Source organism: Salmo salar, unplaced genomic scaffold (genome assembly GCF_905237065.1).
Source record: "Salmo salar unplaced genomic scaffold, Ssal_v3.1, whole genome shotgun sequence".
Lineage (NCBI taxonomy): Eukaryota > Metazoa > Chordata > Actinopteri > Salmoniformes > Salmonidae > Salmo > Salmo salar.
In genome coordinates, this window is record NW_025550956.1 from 159,188 (window position 1) to 182,473 (window position 23,286).

At 44.0% G+C, this 23,286-nt stretch overlaps 1 protein-coding gene across 2 annotated transcripts; it reads right to left on the reverse strand.

Moving 5' to 3' along the window:
* Positions 1-620: 620 nt before the first annotated feature.
* On the reverse strand, positions 621-20,713 carry LOC106591877 (RNA-binding protein 26). Of its 2 annotated transcripts, none has more exons than XM_045714210.1 (21): positions 20,289-20,713; positions 19,863-19,981; positions 19,406-19,551; positions 18,942-19,030; positions 15,158-15,369; positions 14,376-14,672; positions 12,313-12,540; positions 11,809-11,934; positions 11,423-11,566; positions 11,141-11,252; positions 9,793-9,976; positions 9,091-9,285; positions 8,498-8,689; positions 8,119-8,241; positions 7,427-7,501; positions 6,845-7,012; positions 5,956-6,060; positions 3,509-3,712; positions 2,500-2,586; positions 2,067-2,180; positions 621-1,245 (listed from the first exon to the last, which is right to left on the reverse strand). In XM_045714210.1, exons 1-21 carry the CDS (start codon positions 20,345-20,347, stop codon positions 1,156-1,158), a joined length of 3,069 nt encoding a protein of 1,022 aa, XP_045570166.1. In that variant the 5' UTR covers positions 20,348-20,713; the 3' UTR covers positions 621-1,155. The 2 variants fall into 2 exon arrangements, with proteins under 2 accessions (XP_045570166.1, XP_045570165.1); XM_045714209.1 differs by having other exon boundaries at positions 8,498-8,692.
* Positions 20,714-23,286: the final 2,573 nt, after the last annotated feature.

Here is a 23,286-nt window from a genome sequence, read left to right on the forward strand (position 1 = left end):
TCACCATTATAGAGATGCCATACCAAGAGATAACCACACAGCTTACAGTTATGGTATCAAGATAAACAGAACTTACCATTACGGAGATACCATACGAAGAGATAGCCACAGCTTACAGTAACTGAGATACCATACCAAGAGAAACATACCTTACCATTACGGAGATACCATACCAAGAGATAACCACACTGCTCACCATTACGGAGATACCATACTAAGAGAAACAGAGCTTACCATTACTGAGATACCATACCAAGAGAAACATACCTTACCATTACGGAGATACCACACCAAGAGATAACTACACAGCTTACAGTTATGGTATCAAGATAAACAGAACTTACCGTTACGGAGATACCATACCGTCTTTCTGACACCGAGCCTCACCAAATGTGGACATGGAAAATAGTTCTTGCTTTACCATTTTTTTTTTTATGGTAAATGGAAAACCATATGGAAATTTGCTCTTTTTGTGAAACATTTTTTTTTTTTTTTTTAATGGTCTTTATTTTGTCAGCTCTTTTTGTGGGATGTTTTTTTAGCTGGTTTTGTTTCATCAATGCCATCGCAGCTGCAGGGTTTTTTTCTGGAGGGTTTTTTTTTTGGCAGCTGATTTTTAATTTTTTTGACCATTTGAAGTCTTTATTTTTTGTTTTGACATTTCAAAAATAAATCCAAGAAAGAATCCCGAAGCAAAGCTGTCATACAAATCATTAAAATCCAGACAGAAAATATTTACACAAGAAGCAACCTATTATCACACAGTCAAACTCTCATTTCATTTAGTAAGTTCACCATTCTGCCGTTCTCACTGTTAAACATCGCAGTGTTCAACACAACGGCTCTTTATCTCAATCATTTGATCTGATCAGTCAACACCAGTTTTTTTTCCTAAAGTAATCTAGTATCATTTCATTTCAACCCAATAAGCAAAAAATAAAAACTGTACCAATCTTCATGTTAAACTACTTTTACAAATAAAAAGCAGGAAGAAAAAACACACTATATTTACATGAATCTCCCACGACTTAACTGTTTAGGTTCTGACCTATTGTGAAATGCGTCTAGTAGTTAAAAAAAAAAAAAAGCCAATCAGAAACAGCAAAAAAATTAAAATAAAGTTGCGTTAGCATTTTCGTCCAATCAGGGCCGTCTTCATCTGCGCCAGGGGCGGGGTTCGTTGTCGTCATCCTCCTCGTCGTCGTCCTGGAGCAACGCATCATCAACCAGCGACTCTTCCTGGAACTACAAAAAAGGGACAAGACAGGGCGAGACAACACTTTTATAAATGAATGGAAAAAAAGGGTAGAAAGATAATCTCTGGCTTTCCTAAACTCCTTAATCTGGCCAAACATTACGCCCACAGCACATTAGTTCCTTTACATTTGGAGTCATTTAGCAGACACTCTTATCCAGAGATACTTACAGGAGAAATTAGGGTTAAGCGCCTTGCTCAAAAAGGCACAGAGGTTTTTCACCTTAGTCGGGCTCTGGGATTTGAACCAGCAACCTTTAGGTTTACTGATCAAACGCTCTCAACCGTTATGCTACCCTCTTCTCCTCGATGAGTCTGAAACAGAGTACCTCCACAAGCCTTCACTGGAAAGCCAAACACATTAGTCCAGAAATCTGATTGGTCCAGAAACTAATGGGCTGGGACAGAGCCAGAACAACACGTTGAATAAAGCTGTGGTTTGAAAATTCTTAATTTGGCTTTGATACTCTGATCGTTTAGAGACGATTCATATGGACTGATGACTTAAGTCCGGTACGACTTCTCCTCGTCCCTCGTCACCACAAAAGACCTCAACGACGGCAGTCTCAGACTGAAGACCGTAGCGAACGACAGAGCAGCGGAAGAGGCCTCAGGCTAATAAAGAGACAAAACCGCCTTACATGTTTTTCTTCCTCCCATCATCTCATTTTCATTGGATTCATGTGGCCTTGGAGAAAGACTTGGCTGTGAAGCGTTGTGCTCACACACACACACTCATCCTGCAAATACTTTCCGAAACCATTAGCAACATTTTGTAGTCCATAACCGGCGAAACATCATTCCCCTTCACCTCGTCATGATCTGGCTCCTGTTCATCAGGTTCCTGGGAGGTCAGGGAGACGGCAGGCTTGTGCCAGGACAGACGCAGGTCACAGCTGTTCAGACGAACACCGTGTAGCGCCGCCTACAGGACGGAGAAGGATGGAGAGAGGGAACACCGGGGAAAAGGAGGAGAGGAAGGGAAGGGAGAGAAAGAGGAATAGATATGAGAACAAGGTGGAGAATGACCGTCCAGCGTCGCAGCGCTGGGTTCAAACGTCCAGCGTCGCAGCGCTGGGTTCAAACGTCCAGCGTCGCAGCGCTGGGTTCAAACGTCCAGCGTCGCAGCGCTGGGTTCAAACGTCCAGCGTCGCAGCGCTGGGTTCAAAACGTCCAGCGTCGCAGCGCTGGGTTCAAAACGTCCAGCGTCGCAGCGCTAGGTTGAAAGGTGTTTAACCCTTTACCTGTTCAGCCTCTGGTCTACTCCTGTAAGTGATAACAGCCAGACAGGATGTCTCATCGATCTGACAGTCCTCCAACTCTCCAAATTGCTTGAGAAAGGGGAAAACAACAAGACGGAGTAAGATGAAAGATGGAGTAAGGTAAAAACATGTTGGTCTCTTAAGTCCTAGAGTCTGAACTCATTCACCCAAGCAAACAGATATCGGAGCACTGCTGACAACCATTTTGGTTTCAACAATTCAACAGCTATTTTTGATTTTTCACAAAAACATCACATAAAGCCCTCCGACAAACATTCCAAATGTAATTCATATAAACCAGGATAGGGTTCATTAAAAAACTAGTGTAAACCAGACGGGATTCATTAAACTAGTTTAAAACCAGACGGAGTTCAATAAAACTAGTTTAAAACCAGACAGGATTCATTAAAACTAGTTTACAACCAGACGAGATTCATTAAAACTATTTTTAAACCAGACGGGGTTCATTAAAACTAGTTTAAATCCAGACGGCGTTCATTAAAACTAGTTTAAATCCAGACAGGGTTCATTAAAAACAAGTTTAAACCAGACGGGGTTCATTAAAACTAGTTTAAAACCAGACGGGGTTCAATAAAACTAGTTTAAAACCAGACGGGGTTCAATGAAACTAGTTTAAAACCAGACGGGGTTCAATAAAACTAGTTTAAAACCAGACGGGGTTCAATAAAACTAGTTTAAAACCAGACGGGGTTCATTAAAACTAGTTTAAAACCAGACGGGGTTCAATAAAACTAGTTTAAAACCAGACGGGGTTCATTAAAACTAGTTTAAAACCAGACGGGGTTCATTAAAACTAGTTTAAAACCAGACGGGGTTCAATAAAACTAGTTTAAAACCAGACGGGGTTCAATAAAACTAGTTTAAAACCAGACGGGGTTCATTAAAACTAGTTTAAAACCAGACGGGGTTCAATAAAACTAGTTTAAACCAGACGGGTTTCATTAAAACTAGTTAAAAAAGTTCAACTTACAGCAAAGTGTGGCAGCAGATCCTGGAGGTCAGTCTCAGTAAAGCCAGAGATCTCCAGGGCTCTAGGTCTGTGATCTACTGTAGAGTGGACAGGGAGACCCCTACCCCGGCCTCCCCTACCCCTACCCCTGCTCCTCGGGCCCCCACGGCCTCTAGCATGGGCCCCTCTGCCCCGCCCTGGAGCCAGGATCCCCCTCTTAGCTGCCTAGAGAGGAAGGGGACAACGGCAGGATGATCAATGTTACCTCAACACACACAATGCAATCTAGAAGAGACAATCTATAGAAACACATCTGACAGAGTGACAGCATCCCCTGGTGGTTGAACAGAGACACAACAGACAGTATATAAAAAGGGACACAGCACATTAAAGTGACTGAAGGTGAATACAAGAAATCAGAAATCAATTGATCAATCAGATAGACAACTAGAGTTTGAGGTAGAACTCGGATCTGATCTCCAGTTGAACCTCTACCTCTAACTGTAGTTGTATCTATCTGATCTCCAGTTGAACCCTCTACCTCTAACTGTAGTTGTATCTATCTGATCTCCAGTTGAACCCTCTACCTCTAACTGTAGTTGTATCTATCTGATCTCCAGTTGAACCCTCTACCTCCAACCTGTTGGGGATAGGGGGCAGTATTTGCACGGCCAGATAAAAAACGTACCCGATTTAATCTGGTTACTACTCCTGCCCAGTAACTAGAATATGCATATAATTGTTTGATTTGGATAGAAAACACCCTAAAGTTTCTAAAACTGTTTGAATGGTGTCTGTGAGTATAACAGAACTCATATGGCAGGCCAAAACCTGAGAAGATTCCAAACAGGAAGCACCCTCTCTGACCATTTCTTGGCCTTCTTTGTCATCTCTTTCCAAAACAGAGGATCTCTGCAGTATCGCATTTGGTAAGTGGTCGATCTGAGAACAATGAGACGGGCGCGCGCCTGCACGTGAAAAGTCAATTTTACTTTCTCAGTCTTTGAACGAAAACAACGACTCCCGGTCGGAATATTATCGCTATATTAAAATTTATTTTAAACAGCGTTTGACATGCTTCGAAGTACGGTAATGGAATATTTTGAATTTTTTTGTCACGATACGCGCATCACCCTTCGTTACCCTTCGGATAGTGTCTTGAACGCACGAACAAAACGCCGCTATTTGGATATAACTATGGATTATTTGGAACCAAACCAACATTTGTTGTTGAAGTAGAAGTCCTGGGAGTGCATTCTGACGAAGAACAGCAAAGGTAATCCAATTTTTCTTATAGTAAATCTGAGTTTGGTGAGTACCAAACTTGGTGGGTGTCAAAATAGCTAGCCTGTGATGGCCGGGCTATCTACTCAGAATATTGCAAAATGTGGTTTCACCGAAAAGCTATTTTAAAATTGGACACCGCGATTGCATAAAGGAGTTCTGTATCTATAATTCTTAAAATAATTGTTATGTTTTTTGTGAATGTTTATCGTGAGTAATTTAGTAAATTCACCAGAAGTGTTCGGTGGGAATGCTAGTCACATGCTAATGTAAAAAGCTGGTTTTTGATATAAATATTAACTTGATTGAACAAAACATGCATGTATTGTATAACATAATGTCCTAGGAGTGTCATCTGATGAAGATCATCAAAGGTTAGTGCTGCATTTAGCTGTGGTTTTGGTTTTTGTGACATTATATGCTAGCTTGAAAAATGGGTGTCTAATTATTTCTGGCTGGGTACTCTGCAGACATAATCTAATGTTTTGCTTTCGTTGTAAAGCCTTTTTGAAATCGGACAGTGTGGTTAGATAAAGGAGAGTCTTATCTTTCAAATGGTGTAAAATAGTCATACGTTTGAGAAATTGAAGTAATAGCATTTCTAAGGTATTTGAATATCGCGCCACGGGATTCCACTGGCTGTTGACAGAGAGGCTAACTGTAGTTGTACTCTGCTGACATAATCTAATGTTTTGCTTTCGTTGTAAAGCCTTTTTGAAATCGGACAGTGTGGTTAGATAAAGGAGAGTCTTATCTTTCAAATGGTGTAAAATAGTCATACGTTTGAGAAATTGAAGTAATAGCATTTCTAAGGTATTTGAATATCGCGCCACGGGATTCCACTGGCTGTTGACAGAGAGGCTAACTGTAGTTGTATCTATCTGATCTCCAGTTGAACCTCTAACTGTAGTTGTATCTATCTGATCTCCAGTTGAACCTCTAACTGTAGTTGTATCTATCTGATCTCCAGTTGAACCTCTAACTGTAGTTGTATCTGATCTCCAGTTGAACCCTCTACCTCTAACTGTAGTTGTATCTATCTGATCTCCAGTTGAACCTCTAACTGTAGTTGTATCTATCTGATCTCCAGTTGAACCTCTAACTGTAGTTGTATCTGATCTCCAGTTGAACCCTCTACCTCTAACTGTAGTTGTATCTATCTGATCTCCAGTTGAACCTCGTACCTCTAACTGTAGTTGTGTGTATCTGATCTTCAGTTGAACGGTATCTTCTCCAGACTGGGTCTTCTTGTAGAGGTCCAGTTCTGTGTCCAGCAACTCCTTCTGAGCCTACAGACAGACAGAGACAGAGAGACAGACAGAGAGACAGACAGGAGAAAACATTTCAGACTCCTCTTCTAAATGGCTTGGCATATTTTCTGTGTGCTTATTACATTTCCGTCATAACCAGGACCCAGAGCAGCCTATGCCTGTCCTAACCAGGACCCAGAGCAGCCTACCTGTCCTAACCAGGACCCAGAGCAGCCTACCTGTCATAACCAGGATCCAGAGCAGCCTACCTGTCATAACCAGGATCCAGAGCAGCCTACCTGTCATAACCAGGATCCAGAGCAGCCTACCTGTCATAACCAGGATCCAGAGCAGCCTATGCCTACCTGTCATAACCAGGATCCAGAGCAGCCTATGCCTACCTGTCATAACCAGGATCCAGAGCAGCCTATGCCTACCTGTCATAACCAGGATCCAGAGCAGCCTATGTCCATAGGCTGTGTGCAGCACACATAATAAATAAACGATATAACGAACAGCTTCAGGAATACATAAAAAATGTAAATCAATTATATAGCCTAGATTTAAAAAAGCATCATTCACAATATATATATATATATTTTTACACTGGTCCAAGACGGGGATGATGGACTGGCACAGAGGGTTCCCCCAAACCTCCCCTGGATGTTGAGCCCCGACACAGAGACAGTCCCATTCCCCTGCCGTTGTTGCCACTTCAGAAAGTTGGCTTTGTTATTGGTTATTAAATTACACTTTAGTGTTTAAATAAATCACGATGATTGAGTTATAGTATATATATATATATATATATACACACACACACCTGAGACTTGCTCTTGGGCGCCCCCCGTAGTCCTGAAGGGTTAGAAATCCCTTTAATCTCCTGCTGCAGTTTGGTAATACTCTTGGTGAGCGTTCCCAACGTTGTCATAATCACTGCCTTGTCTTCTGCCTTCATAGTCTTGTTCTTTTCCAGTTTACAGATCAACAGCTGGAACACGGGAGTAAAAGAGAGAGAGAGAGAGAGAAAAACCATGATACTAGCAACCTTCTAGGGACCAGAGGAATTCATTTTACACGGCCACCTCATCTCCTCAACCTCAGACCTTCTTCTCCAATGGGTTTTGAGAAGGAAAGGAGAGAGAGGAATCAAGGACAGATTAATTGAGTCATGGTGAGGTAAAACCATAGAGATAGATAGAGGACTCATCTTTATATTTGTGCCATTTCCAGCGTCTGTGACAGCATGGGCAGGGCTACAACCCATAGGGAAAACCCCCACGCCGTTGACTACTTTAAAATGGCAGAAGCGTGGTGGAGGCCCTTAAATGGTGCTGCCCATGTTTAACCAGCCTGTTGGCCACTAGAGACCTCTATCATTCTCTATGAGGGGAAAAAAACTCACCTTCTGAGTCTCGATGTGTTTCTCCAGGATTTCCTGCTTCTTTTTCCTCATTTCCTGTTGGAGCCGCAGGGCTTCCTGTCAGGGGAATATTAAAGTGATAATTCACCTCATCCACAACCACGGTAAAGTGCTTTGAGCGTCTAGAAAAGCTACATGAAGCCAACTGTTACGTTCAGACTCTTTTCCCAGAAGTCTCCTTACAGGATTAGAGATGAAAGAACATAACCCCTCTTCCCTAACCCTTATTTCCCCCTTCCAGCCCCCCACCTTCTCCTCCTCCATCCATCTCTTCCTCCTTAGTCCATCCCTCTCCTCCTCCCTCCCACCATTGCATCCATCCCTCCCTCCCACCCTCTCCTCCATCCCTCCCTCCTCCTCCATCCCTCCCTCTCCTCGCTCCCTTCCATGCATCCATCCCTCTCTCCCACCCTCTCCTCCTCCCTCCTACCCTCTCCTCCCTCCCTCCCTCCCTTCCATCCATCCCTCCCTCCCTCTCCTCCATCCATCCCTCCCACCCTCTCCTCCCTCCGCCATCTATCCCTCCCACCCTCTCCTCCCTCCTCCATCCCTCCCTCTCTCCCTCTCCTCCATCCATCCATCCCTCCTCCCTCCCACATTCTCCTCCATCCATCCCTCCCTCCCTCCTCCTCCTCCTCCTCCCTCCAACCCTCTCCTCCCTCCTCCTCTCCCACCTGTTTATTCTTCATAGCCTCCTCTGTAGCAGCGACCCCAGCGAACAGAGCGGTCTTCTGAGCTGCTTTCAGAGCAGCCATGTTGTACACTGTCTTAGTCAGCCCCGTAGAGGTGGAGAACACCTGGTGGAGAGGAGGTCCATGTTATTATTACTACTAGTGTTATTACTGGGGACTTATATAGGAGAACACCTGGTGGAGAGGAGGTCCATGTTATTACTGGGGACTTATATAGGAGAACACCTGGTGGAGAGGAGGTCCATGTTATTACTACTACTAGTGTTATTACTGGGGACTTACAGTAGAAGGGCAACTTAAAGGAAAACTCAAGTCAAAAATGATATTTAGATTTGTTGATAGAGTGAACTTTTATTCTCACCTTTCCTGCCGGTCCACTAGGGGTACTTCCTGGTTTAGAAGCGAAGCCCAGCCTCTCCTTCACTGATAGGTTGGATTTAAAGGCATTCTGAGAGGCAACACTAGAGTCTTGGTTGGGCTCTGAGCTGTCGGCAGGCAGAGGGCCCAGACGGTCTTTGACTGACTGTTTCAGACTAGTGGCTGGCTGCTGCACCTGCTGGGGTTCACAACAACAACAACAACAACAATAAACAAAACAAAGGTCAACAGGCTAGGTCAACGGCAACAGGCTAGGTCAACGGCAACAGGCTAGGTCAACGGCAACAGGCTAGGTCAACGGCAACAGGCTAGGTCAACGGCAACAGGCTAGGTCAACGACAACAGACTAGGGCAAACAACATAACATAGAAGGCTAACTGTGTTGCAGTACGCCCAGAACCAGCAGGAAAAACTCTGGATCTGAGGCCACTAATAATGAACGGCCATTGGGCAAAATGGCTGAAAGGTGCTTCCTATATCCAAGTGCACCACTTTTGACCAGGGTCCATAGGGCTCTGGTAGAAAAGCAGTGCACTTTTAAGGGAATAGGCTGCCATATTTGGGACGTAGATTTACCATGAGTGACTGTGGTTGATGGTGTTGCTGTCCCTGCGGTCCCATCCCCTGGGGTCCCATCCCGCCATCACAGTGCCAGAGGACTCTAATGAAGCGGTTGTTGAGAACGGCTTCAGGACTCTGCAGGGCACGCTTAGCCTCCTCGTGACTGTCAAACTGGATCAGGGCCCCCTCCGGGTCATTACCATAGGTTACCTAGAGGGGGGAGAGAGAGAGACAGACAGCGAGACAGAGCGAGAGAGAGAGACAGACAGCGAGAGCGAGCATGAGCATGAGCGAGAGAGACAGACAGCGAGAGCGAGAGCGAGCATGAGAGAGAGAGCGAGACAGACAGCGAGAGCGAGACAGACAGCGAGAGCGAGCATGAGCGAGAGAGCGAGAGAGGAGAGCGAGCATGAGAGCGAGAGAGCGAGAGAGGAGAGCGAGCATGAGAGCGAGCATGAGAGAGAGAGAGCGAGACAAAGAGAGCGAGACAAAGAGAGCGAGACAAAGAGAGCGAGACAAAGGGAGCGAGACAAAGGGAGCGAGACAAAGGGAGCGAGAGAGAAAGGAAGACGGGAGGAAGGGTGAGCAGGGGGAGGGAGGAAGATAGGGTTATGTTAACCCTCACTCACTAAGAAGAAGTGCACTAGATAGGGAGTAGTGTGCCAAAAAAACATGACAGCTTAAAGCAGAAAGGTATCGTTAGCCAATCAGTCTAACCTGTAGGTTGACGATAGTCCCAAACTTGCTGAAGTGTTCGTTAAGCTTGGAGATGTTGTTGAGTCCCTGGGGGATCTGTCGGACCGCCAGCTTGGTGTTAGACCCAAGCGGAGCCTTCTGGTTCTGGTTCTGAGGGTTCTTGTTGTGGAACCCACCCTGGAGGTTCTGCTGGTTGAAGTTGGGTCTGACAGAACACATGGAGATTACAGGAACAGCTCCTGCACTGCTTGTTGTTTACAAGGAACAGCTCCTGCACTGCTTGTTGTTTACAAGGAACAGCTCCTGCACTGCTTGTTGTTTACAAGGAACAGCTCGTGCACTGCTTGTTGTTTACAAGGAACAGCTCCTGTACTGCTTGTTGTTTACAAGGAACAGCTTGTTGTTTACAAGGAACAGCTTGTTGTTTACAAGGAACAGCTCCTGTACTGCTTGTTGTTTACAAGGAACAGCTACTGTACTGCTTGTTGTTTACACAAGGTTATTTGTGTAAAAAGATTGTCATGTTATACAAACTGAAAATCAAAATGGGACTTAAAACTGTTGTCCTTCTACTGTTGTGGTCTATGACGGTTCTCTAATGTTCTGTATGAACCCCCAGGTATATTACCTGTTGTGGTGGTCTATGACGGTTCTCTAATGTTCTGTATGAACCCCCAGGTATATTACCTGTTGTGGTGGTCTATGACGGTTCTCTAATGTTCTGTATGAACCCCCAGGTATATTACCTGTTGTGGTGGTCTATGACGGTTCTCTAATGTTCTGTATGAACCCCCAGGTATATTACCTGTTGTGGTGGTCTATGACGGTTCTCTAATGTTCTGTATGAACCCCCAGGTATATTACCTGTTGTGGTGGTCTATGACGGTTCTCTAATGTTCTGTATGAACCCCCAGGTATATTACCTGTTGTGGTCAATGATGGTTCTCTAATGTTCTGTATGAACCCCCAGGTATATTACCTGTTGTGGTGGTCTATGACGGTTCTCTAATGTTCTGTATGAACCCCCAGGTATATTACCTGTTGTGGTGGTCTATGACGGTTCTCTAATGTTCTGTATGAACCCCCAGGTATATTACCTGTTGTGGTGGTCTATGACGGTTCTCTAATGTTCTGTATGAACCCCCAGGTATATTACCTGTTGTGGTCAATGATGGTTCTCTAATGTTCTGTATGAACCCCCAGGTATATTACCTGTTGTGGTCTATGTCTCATGCCTTCATACAAGGTGTTTGTTCTTGTTTGTCGAATTAGGGTGTGTGTGTGTTCTTGCTTGTCGGACCTAGAGGTGTGTGTGTGTGTGTGTGTGTGTTCTTACTTGTCGGCCCTAGGTGTGTGTGTGTGTTCTTACTTGTCGGCCCAGGGTTTCTTGAGGGGCATCGCTCCGTGGTGTGAGACAGCAGATCTATTCCTGGAGGCTGAGTCCAGAACGATCCTCATTCTGTTGCTGTTGGGCATCTGATCTGGGAATTCATTAAACAGCGATGTGACTGGACCGACGAGATCAGACGAGGCCTTGACCAGTCAGGTTAGAGAACCTCCCGCCCCCTCTAAGTAACTAATCTAACATCCCATTGCTGTCCCACCTTTCCCTCTGATTCCACACGTAGACAGGTTGTGTTCAGGTGTGTACCTCTGTCTCTGTGAGGTAGGTCCCCCCCCATAGTCAGTCCTATGAGGTTGGGTCTTTGGGCGTTGACTCTGTGGCGATATACAGGTCTGGAGGTGTTGGTGAGGCTGGGAGCTTCAGGGTTATACATGTCAGAATCATACTGGTCTGGGAAAGAGAGAGACGACAACACAGACTTAACACAGACAAAACCTTTCACCTTCCCCTCTGAAAGACACACGGATACAGAGGTTGGAGCTAGTCGATAACTGAAGGACACATTGTACAGTTGTTAAGAGGACTAAATGCTTTGCTCAAGGGCACAACGGCAGGAGATTGCACCTAGGATTTGACACTGGTTGTCAACTCATACACACACACACACACACACCCCTCCGTCTCATCCCTACCTGGTGAGAAGAGAGGAGGTGGGGGCTGGGGAATGGAGGGTCGTGTCCCTGTGGTTACAATAGTGGGAACAGAGCTGGTGATGGAATTAGGAGGAGCATCCATCCCTGGAGCCTGGAGAAGGGGACCTGGGGGGCACAGAATTACATTAAAAACAACACTAGAATGATTCCTGACCAAGATGGCTGCCATTATCACAACGTTCTAGAACGATGCAAGTCTGACATCAACCACTCTAGTGAATTATAGTCTCTAGAGAGATCTTTAAAAAGGAAGGCAAACACCCGATTTCTTATGGTTAAAAGAAGTGCAGCCAATAGGGAAGAGGGTTCCATTATCTACTACTCTAGTGAGTTATAGTCTTTAGGGAGATCTTTAAAAACGAAGGCAAACACCCGATTGGTTATGGTTAAAAGATGTGCAGCCAATAGGGAAGAGGGTTCCATTTGGAATGCCAACAAATGTGTCTTAAAGCCACGGACTCGTTATGACCACTGAGTTCCTACCTGGTGGCAGGCTGCCTGGCAGGGGCACCGGGGGACGGAGGTTGACGGGCGGTGGGGTCATGAGAGGGGGAGGTCCTGGAGGGGGCGGTAGGCCGGGAGGGGGCTGGGCGACCCCCGGGATAGGGGGAGGGGCTTGGAACATGTTGGGTAGATTAACGTCCTCCACCACCACCGGATCGATACCGTGGTCGAACGGGCAAATGTCTCCGCGCATACAGAAACCCTTCTCTGGAAGACAACACATTAATAATATACAGGACCTGTCAAACGTTTAGACACACCTACTCATTCAAGGATTTTTCTTTATTTTTTACTATTTTCTAGTGAAGACATCAACTATGAAATAACACATATGGAATCATGTAGTAACCAAAAAAGTGTTAAACAAATCAAAATATATTTTATATTTGAGATTCTTCAAGGTAGCCTCTCTTTGCCTTGATGACAGTTTTGCACACTCTTGGCATTCTCTCAACCAGCTTCATGAGTTAGTCACCTGGAATGCATTTCAATTAACAGGTGTGCCTTTCTGGAATTTCTTTCCTTCTTAATGCATTTGAACCAATCAGTTGTGTTGTGACAAGGTAGGGGGTGGTATACAGAAGTTAGCCCTATTTGGTAAAAGACCAAAGTCCATATCATGGCAAGAACAGCTCAAATAAGCAAAGAGAAACAACACTCCATCATTACTTTAAGACATGAAGGTTAGTCAATCCGGAACATTTCAAGAACTTTGAATGTTTCTTCAAGTGCAGTGACAAAAACCATCAAGCGCTGTGATGAAACTGGCTCTCATGAGGACCGCCACAGGAAAGGAAAGACCCAGAGTTCCCTCTGCTGCAGAGGATAAGTTCATTAGTTAACAGCCTCAGAAATTACAGCCCAAATAAATGCTTCACAGAGTTCAAGTAACAGACATCTCAACATCAACTGTTCAGAGGAGACTGTGTGAATCAGGCCTTCATGGTCGATTTTCTGCAAAGAAAACACTACTAAAGGACACCAATAAGAAGAAGAGACTTGCTTGGGCCAAGAAACACGAGCAATGGACATTAGACCGGTGGAAATCTGTCCTTTGGTCTGATGAGCCCAAATTTGACATTTTTGTTTCCAACCGCCATGTCTTTGTGAGACGCAGAGTAGGTGAGCGGATGATCTCCACATGTGTGGTTCCCACCGTGAAGCATGGAGGAGGAGGAGGTGTGATGGCGTGGGGGTGCTTTGCTGGTGACACTGTGATTTATTTAGAATTCAAGGCACACTTAACCAGCATGGCTACCACAGCATTCTGCAGCGATACGCCATCCCATCTGGTTTGGGCTTAGTGGGACTATCATTTGTTTTTCAACAGGACAATGACCCAACACACCTCCAGGCTGTGTAAGGGCTATTTGACCAAGAAGGAGAGTGATGAAGTGCTGCATCAAATGACCTGGCCTCCACAATCCCATTGAGATGTTTTGGGATGAGTTGGACCACAGAGTGAAGGAAAAGCAGTCAACAAGTGCTCAGCATATGTGGGAACTCCTTCAAGACTATTGGAAAAGCATTCCAGGTGGAGCTGGTTGAGAGAATGCCAAGAGTGTGCAAAGCTGTCACCAAGGCAAAGGTTGGCTACTTTGAAGAATCTCAAATATGTTGATTTGTTTAACACTTTTTTGGTTACTACATGATTCCATATGTGTTATTTCATAGTTTTGGTGTCTTCACTATTATTCTACAATGTAGAAATTAGTAAAAATAAAGAAAAACCCTTGAATGACTAGGTGTGTCCAAACTTTGGACTGGGACTGTATATTAAACAGATAGAGGATAGTTAAGACTAAACACAGAAACAATACCATTTGTTATATCTCCATACATACAGAAGTCCTTCTCTGGAAGACAACACATCAATACTATATAGTAACACGGCTTAGAGGACAGTTAGATACCATCTGTTATATCTCCATACATACAGAAGTCCTTCTCTGGAAGACAACACATCAATAATATACAGACAGTCTCGGTGTAAAAACAACAACAAAAAACATCTCAGGCATTTCAACTTCCTTCCTGCTTACCGTCGTAGTCCCGGCAGCGTTTCCTTTGCTGAGGGGGTGGACCACGGTTGAAGGGCGGTGGCGGAAGGGGCCGGTCCAGTGAGTGATCCAGGGGGAAATCCGACCAGCTGTCCGTCACCGAGGTGATGCTGTTGCTGTGGTTACCCTGAGGGGCGATCACCGTGATGGTGCTGCTGAGGGTCGGCACGGGGAACGTGGTGGTTGCCGTGGGGATCGGCAGAAGGCCTTCACCAGCTCCAACCTCCGTCCCCCGGTCTCCTCGGTCGGGCTCATACTTTGACTTCCCAGCATCCCGCTCTGTGATCAGAAGGATAGCGGCAGGAAGCAGGTATGATATCTAGAGCAGGTGTAGAGGTGCTGGATGTGCATGCTTCCAAAATAATCAACCAATCACAGTCTTATGTCTAAACCTTGATTATTTAAATCAGGTGTGCAGCGCAGGAACATAAACCTGCACACAACCAGTTGTTCTGTCTCCCTCCCCCCTCTCACCTCTGCTCCTGCTGTCTCCCTCCCCCCTCTCACCTCTGCTCCTGCTGTCTCCCTCCCCCCTCTGCTCCTGCTGTCTCTGTCTCCCTCCCCCCTCTCACCTCACCTCTGCTCCTGCAGTCCCCCTCCCCCCTCTGCTCCTGCTGTTTCCCTCCCCCCTCTCACCTCTGCTCCTGCTGTCTCCCTCCCCCCTCTCACCTCTGCTCCTACTGTCTCTCTCCCCCTCTCACCTCTGCTCCTGCTGTCTCCCTCCCTCCCCCCTCTGCTCCTGCTGTCTCCCTCCCCCCTCTCACCTCTGCTCTTGGAGTGACTCCTGCTGTGACTCCTACTACTGCGGTCTCTGTCTCTCTCCCGGTCCCTGGCCCGGTCCTTGCTCCTGCTCCTACTGCGGCTACGACCCCTCCTCCGGTTGTAACGGTCCCGGTACGAGTCCCGTCTCGGGGGGATGCGGTCGTAATCGTTTCGCTTCCTGGTACGGTCGTCCCTTTTACGGTCGTCCCCTCGTCTGACAAATGAAAGAGAAAGGGAAGAGGGGGAAAGAGGAGGAAGAGAGAGAGAGACAGAGGAGGAAGAGAGAGGAGGAAGAGAGAGAGAGAGAGAGGAGGAAGAGAGAGAGAGAGAGGAGGAAGAGAGAGAGAGGAGGGAAAGAGGAGGGGGGAAAGAAGGGGGAGAATAAAGTCCCTTATCCAACATCCCAGTGAACAGTAGTAGGAACATGTATGGATCAGTCTCAAATAGCACCCTATAGCCTAAATAACCCTATAGCCTAAATAACCCTATCTAACCCTATAGCCTAAATAACCCTATAGCCTAAATAACCCTATCTAACCCTATAGCCTAAATAACCCTATCTAACCCTATAGCCTAAATAACCCTATATAACCCTATAGCCTATCTAACCCTATAGCCTAAATAACCCTATAGCCTAAATAACCCTATAGCCTATATAACCCTATAGCCTAACCCTATATAACCCTATAGCCTAAATAACCCTATAGCCTATATAACCCTATAGCCTAACCCTATAGCCTAAATAACCCTATAGCCTAAATAACCCTATATAACCCTATAGCCTAAATAACCCTATATAACCCTATAGCCTAAATAACCCTATATAACCCTATAGCCTAAATAACCCTATAGCCTATCTAACCCTATAGCCTATCTAGCCTATCTAACCCTATAGCCTATCTAACCCTATATAACCCTATAGCCTATCTAACCCTATAGCCTATCTAACCCTATATAACCCTATAGCCTATCTAACCCTATAGCCTAAATATCCCTATATAACCCTATAGCCTAAATATCCCTATAGCCTAAATAACCCTATCTAACCCTATCTAACCCTATCTAACCCTATAGCCTAAATAACCCTATATAACCCTATAGCCTAAATAACCCTATAGCCTAAATAACCCTATATAACCCTATAGCCTAAATAACCCTATATAACCCTATAGCCTAAATAACCCTATATAACCCTATAGCCTAAATAACCCTATACCCTATATAACCCTATAGCCTAACCCTATAGCCTATATAACCCTATAGCCTATATAACCCTATAGCGCCTAAATAACCCTATAGCGCCTAAATAACCCTATAGCCTAAATAACCCTATAGCCTAAATAACCCTATAGCCTAAATAACCCTATAGCCTAAATAACCCTATAGCCTAAATAACCCTATATAACCCTATAGCCTAAATAACCCTATAGCCTAACCCTATAGCCTATATAACCCTATAGCCTATTTAACCCTATAGCCTAACCCTATAGCCTATATAACCCTATAGCCTATCTAACCCTATATAACCCTATAGCCTAAATAACCCTATATAACCCTAGCCTAAATAACCCTATATAACCCAATAGCCTAAATAACAATATATAACCCAATAGCCTAAATAACCCTATAGCCTAAATAACCCTATAGCCTAAATAACCCTATAGCCTAAATAACCCTATATAACCCTATAGCCTAAATAACCCTATAGCCTAAATATCCCTATATAACCCTATAGCCTATATAACCCTATAGCCTATATAACCCTATAGCCTATATAACCCTATATAACCCTATAGCCTAAATAACCCTATAGCCTAAATATTCCTATATAACCCTATAGCCTATATAACCCTATATAACCCTATAGCCTATATAACCCTATAGCCTATATAACCCTACAGCCTATATAAGCCTACAGCCTATATAAGCCTACAGCCTATATAACCCTACAGCCTATATAACCCTACAGCCTATATAACCCTACAGCCTATATAACCCTATAGCCTATATAACCCTATAGCCTATATAACCCTATAGCCTATATAACCCTATAGCCTAACCCTATAGCCTATATAACCCTATAGCCTATATAACCCTATAGCCTATATAACCCTGTCATGACGTTGGCCTCTTTGAGTACAGGGAGGACAGTTGACCCCCCTCCCCCCTTGCACCATCCCCCAACCTACCTTCCCCCACCCAGGCCCTGTGTGAAAGGGTTGTAAAAACTCTAAGAGGAGAATCTCTTGCCACATGGCCCATAGAGAGACACAGGAAATTCTTCCAACTCACAGAATTGGGGAGCCAAGCGACATTTGTGTTCTGGAGAAGGTATGAAAGATTGTTGAAGAATCCAGCTACGAACTGGTCCGCTTGGTACAATTTTGTGATACTCAGAAGAGACAATATAGCCATATTACCATAAAACGGTTTATATAATAGCCTCAGCCTTGAGACTTGCATTCACATGGTTGTATAGAATGCATTAATAAGGATAAAGCTTTTGTAATACATTGAGATGCTATGTACTGATGTTAATGTGATAGAATTGTATTTCTGTACCAAGTCTAACTCAGTCATCGGCACGCCCCCAGGGACACAGACAGGACCAGGCGTAATTTGACACGCCTGTTCTATGTTCACTATAAAAAAAAAAATGACTTACTAGTCTAACAGACCCGGCCTCCACTCCATTGCGAGTTGGCCAATAGGTTTGACCATCCAAGTACTCTACTGAAAGTAAACTATACCACGTGATTAACTTTTAGACTATTGATACTGACAGAATAAGAACAAGTCTTTGATATTAATTATTAGTCTGCAGCTAAGTAAATTATATCATTGAACGCGAAGACCAACGAAACATCCATTCTATGACGACATTAATGAATGTCGCTTTGAAAGATCCAGAGAGCGAGAGAGCGAGAGAGAGAGAGAGAGAAAACACGGACAAAACTCTCCAACCGAACGACGCTCCAACAAGGATCCCGACGACACACTGAGCGTAAATATATATTGATTGCAATTGTTCCCGAATGACTGAGCGTTCAATTGTTAATATTAATGAACTCTGTGTAACTTCTCAGCTGCCCTTTATGACCCATTCTTCAACAAGACACCAGCCATGCCTGTTAGCCACTAGGGCACATTACTCTACCAATTCTTTGTGATGATAATTACTGTTTGTATACTTTCTGTGAATTAATTAGTTTAGTAAATAAATGATTTTAAGACAATTGATGTATGGATGACTCTTAGTAAAGACTGGGTTCGTGCAGATACAACAATTTACGACGTTTGGAATGAGACTGGACTAGAGGTAAAATACACCATTGAAATTAGAAGATAATCGGCCTATACTATAATAGAATATATAATGTTATAATATAGGAAAGTTATATTAAGAAAATTATAACTTTGTAATCTGAATATTTTCCTTGGTGCCCCGATCTCCTGGTTAATTACAATTAAACGATTAATCAGTTTAATCGCGTGATAATAATTACAGGGAGTTAATTGATAAACATGTCTTCAGTTTAATGGTACCCCAAAGACATGACAACCTTATAGCCTATATTAGCCTATCTAACCCTATAGCCTAAATAACCCTATAGCCTAAATAACCCTATAGCCTAAATAACCCTATATAACCCTAAATAACCCTAAATAACACTATATATAGCCGGGGGGGCTGTAGTTCACACTGACCTGCTGTAGTTCACACTGACCTGCCGTCTCTGCTGTAGTTCACACTGACCTGCCGTCTTTGCTGTAGCTCACACTGACCTGCCGTCTCTGCTGTAGCGGGAGCTGGACGGGGGGCTGTAGTTGACTCTCCTGGAGAACTTCTTGTCCCGGTCCTCCTCACGACTTGGCTGGAAAACACAAGTGTAAATGTACAAATATCCCACTTCCTGTTTACAAAGAATACTATTGGACAACAGATCTCTACTGTCAGACTGTGGTGCCAGTTATGTGGAGGCACTAAACTCTACCACAGCTTTCTATATAAGGAAGGAAGGAAGGTAAGGAAGGAAGGTAAGGAAGGAAGGTAAGGTAAGGTAGGAAAGGAAGGAACGGAAGGTAGGAAAGGAAGGAACGGAAGGTAAGGAAGGAAAGGAAGTAAGGAAAGGAAGGTAAGGATCTCTGAAGGCACTAAACTCTTCCACAGCTGTTTCCTGTAGCACCACTGTTAAAGTAAACATGCCCTTTAAGTGTTGGTGCCTTTAAAACATGACTTAGCCAGTCACCTCATCTTTCCTCTGGTCGTCTTTGTTCGTCCTGGTCAGGTGTACCTCCGTTTTGGCCGCGGACGCTGGCTGATGGTCCTGCTGATGAGGTAGGTAGCTTTTGGAGTTGACAGCTTCAAACAGTCTATCGACAAAGGTCTGCGTCTCTGGGAGAAGACAGGAGAGGGAACGAGGGGTGGTTGATGAGGGGAGGAGGACAAGGGCATGACTAGTGGGCTGACACCGACACATTTCATATTAGGTAACTAACGATTATCAGTCACTGTGTAGTGTTCCAAATGGAACACTATTACCAATATAGCGCACTACTTTTAACCAAAGTAATGCACTATAAAAGACAATAGGATGCATCCTCAATCACAGTCAGTCAAAAGTACCTCTGCTTTTCTTGACTTGAGACACCATCACCACCACTTGTTGTCACAACTATAACAAAAAGTGTTTTAAGTAACGTTACCTTTCTGTAGAAATACATCCAACTGGTCGATACACAGGGCTTTGAGTTCAGTCTCACTTTTGTCTTTCTTCACCAAGGCAACGACGTATTTAGCGAGGGCAGAAGGATCTGCATCACAACTAGACAGGGAAAAAAGTGTCAACACAAAACTACACAGTTTAACCAGCCAACTCTAACTATACAACAACAAACTAGCTACAATTATATGCTTACCATACCAAGAAAACCAATCGATTACAAGGATAACAAATTTAATCAACTATAAACTGCTATTTTCTTTGAAATATCTAGCCACACGATAGAAACATTATTTAACTAGCTAGTCAGTTAGCATCCAACGATGCTAGCCTCGTCGTCTTCAGTCATGTTGTTGCAAACTAATGTTGCTAACGTTAGCCATCCGAGTTAGCTTATATGGCTACTTACATGGGTTCGAGTGTTTTGAAAAGCCACGTTTTCAATGAATCTAAGTTTTCAATTATCATTTTTTTTTTTGAGACACCGGTCAACTTGTCTTCCGTTCAGTAGCCAGAGTTAATTGTCCGTCGGTAACGGCTCCGTATCTTAACGACGAGATACTGTTATGTCCAAGCTAACATTAGCTGTTAGTTACCGCCTTCTCTCTCAAACCTGCAAGACTAACTCAACACAAAGGCCCGACGACTTGTTGTAGCTGGCTATATTGTCTTGACTGTGTTTCTTGCTTTTTTGTTGTTGTTGAAATTCTTTGCAATACAAAGGAGGGGGAAATAGTATTTGTTGACTGTAAAAGTATTTAACTAGTTTGAATGTTCAGGCAGTGCAGGCCTTCCCTCATTGCAAAATAAATGGAGAATATTTACTCCCCTGTACTCTCGCTGACAGATATCGCGAGAATAACAACGGACATTGGTCTTTTTTTATTAGGACCTCAAATAGCCGCTGCAAAAGCATCAGCTACTCTTCCTGGGGTCCACACGAAACATGACCTAATACATTTACATTTTTACATTTTAGTCATTTAGCAGACGCTCTTATCCAGAGTGACTTACAGTAGTGAATTGCATACATTTCATACAATTTATTTTCCATACTGGACCAGTATGCTCTACCAACTGAGCCACACGGGACCTTACATAATACATAACCTTATTAGTCAAAGACTGAAATAGATACATTTAAAATGTCACACATAGCCTCCATAATCAGTACATACACACAATGTCTAGATCTAATAAATAGTACAGTGGAAATTACAAAAACAAGATATATAAAATGGCAGTGTCTCTTCACAGTCACCTTTGGACAGTAAGGTGTTATTTTATGTTTTTTTTTAAACTGGTTATATTGCTTGCTTGAGTTACCTGGAGTGGCAGAGAGTTCCATGTAGTCATGGTTCTATTCAATACAGTGCGTTTCCCAGCCTCTGTTCTGGACCTGGGGACTGTGAAGAGACCTCTGGTTGCATGTCTTGTGTTATACCGATGAGTGTCTGAACTGTGTGCCCAACTGCTTGAACAGACAGTTTGGTACCTTCAACACATCAACACCTCGCACAAACACCAATAGCGATGCAGTCAATCTCTCCTCAACGTTGAGCCATATACATCTTGTAACAGGCTGATTGGTCGGCTGTTTGAACCATTAAAGGATGCTCTGCTATTCTTGGGCAGTGGAATGACCTTTGACTCCCTCCATGTCTGAGGGAACACACCGTTTTCTAGGTTTAAATTGAAGATGTGGCAAACAGGAGTCAGAGTGTATTGTATTCTGCTACCGAACTCAGTAATTTACCATCCTGGTTGTTGGTACCAGGTCGTTTGTCCTAATTTACAGATATCAACCATTTGTTCAACCTCTTCCACATCGTGGAACTCAAAACTACAGTGCATGTCTTTCATAATTTGGTCCATTATATTATATAACTAGGCAAGTCAGTTTAGAACAAATTCTTATTTTCAATGACGGCCTACCAAGGAACAGTGGGTTAACTGCCTTGTTCAGGGGAAGAACGACAGATTTTTACCTTGTCAACTCAGGGATTTGATCTTGCAACCTTTCGGTTACAAATCCAACGCTCTAACCACTAGGCTACCTGCCGCCCCAACGGCTACCTGCCTTTATGCATGAATATGAAGGCTCAGCATTTGTTGTTTGCATGTCATACCTACGTTTGCTAAATCTTGTCAACAAAAAAGTTCTTAAAGTGGGCGGCAATATCAAAGGATTTTGATATGAACGAGCCATCTGCCTCAAGGAACGAGCCATCTGCCTCAATGAACAAGCCATCTGCCTCAATGAACAAGCCATCTGCCTCAATGAAGGATGGAAGCAAGTTTGCTTTTTTTTGCCTAGAATTTAACTTAAAGTACTCCAGAGCATTTTACTATCATCGTTTATATAATTTCTTTGTTTCATAATTTAGTTTCTTCTTCTTTTTGTTACATGATTTTTCAATTTACTGTATGTTTGCCAGTCTGCTGTGTTGTCAGACTTACAGGTATATGCTGTTCCCTTTGCCTCTTCCCTCTTAGCCATACAGCATCTGATTGTTCATTTGGATCCCCGGGGGGGTCAATTTGGCATCACTTTGACTGGAAAGATTACAATCAATACTCAAGGATTTTATTACTTTTTGGGGGGGGGGTAAACTGACCCTTTCTTATATGAAGTAACATTTACATTTTACTCATTTAGCAGACGCTCTTATCCAGAGCGACTTACTTTGCATACATTTCATAAAAAAATATTTCCTTCCGTACTGGTCCCCCGTGGGAATCAAAACCACAACCCTGGCATTGCAAACACCATGCTCTACCAACTGAGCCACACGGGACCAGTAACAGAAGGAGGATTGGAAAACACGGTGATCACACGGCTTCATGAGCAGAAAAAACAAACAAAAAAAGGTCAAGGCATGGCTAAACAGATGCTAATCACTTCAGATGCCAGCAGCGAGACAGAAGCATTGATCCCACGTGAAGACTTTCCAGCACTCGTGGCAAAATACTCCTTATTTACACCACTGACACCTGCGCCAAGTAAGAGCCCTCCTACCAAATACAGGGCAGTCGAAAATTGCTCTGCCGACGCTGACATTCTCAAGGCCATCTTTGAGAAACTGGCCATCATTGAAAAGACAACAGAGACTACCACCGAATCAACGGAGTCTCGCTCAGCCACTGTGCAGAAGCGCCTCAACCACGTGGTCCTACTCTTTGTAAAAGTCAAATCAAAACGATCAAGGCACAAGGCGAGACCCAAATGCAGACACAGGAGGCAGATGGTTGGAGTCTTACAATGTTTATTAATCCAAAAGGGGTAGGCAAGAGAATCGTCGTGGACAAGGCAAAAAGTCAAAACCAGATCAGAGTCCAGGAGGTGCAGAGCGGCAGACAGGCTTGAGGTCAAGGCAGGCAGAATGGTCAGGCAGGCGGGTACAGAG

Coding starts and splice junctions, on each gene's coding strand:
- LOC106591877 (XM_045714209.1), bottom strand. CDS start 20,347: ATGATAATTGAAAACTTAGATTCATTGAAAACGTGGCTTTTCAAAACA. Junction 19,552..19,862: donor GGATGTATTTCTACAGAAAG/GTAACGTTACTT, acceptor GTCTTCTCCCAG/AGACGCAGACCTTTGTCGAT. Junction 14,673..15,157: donor GAGTCACTCCAAGAGCAGAG/GTGAGAGGGGGG, acceptor TTCTGATCACAG/AGCGGGATGCTGGGAAGTCA.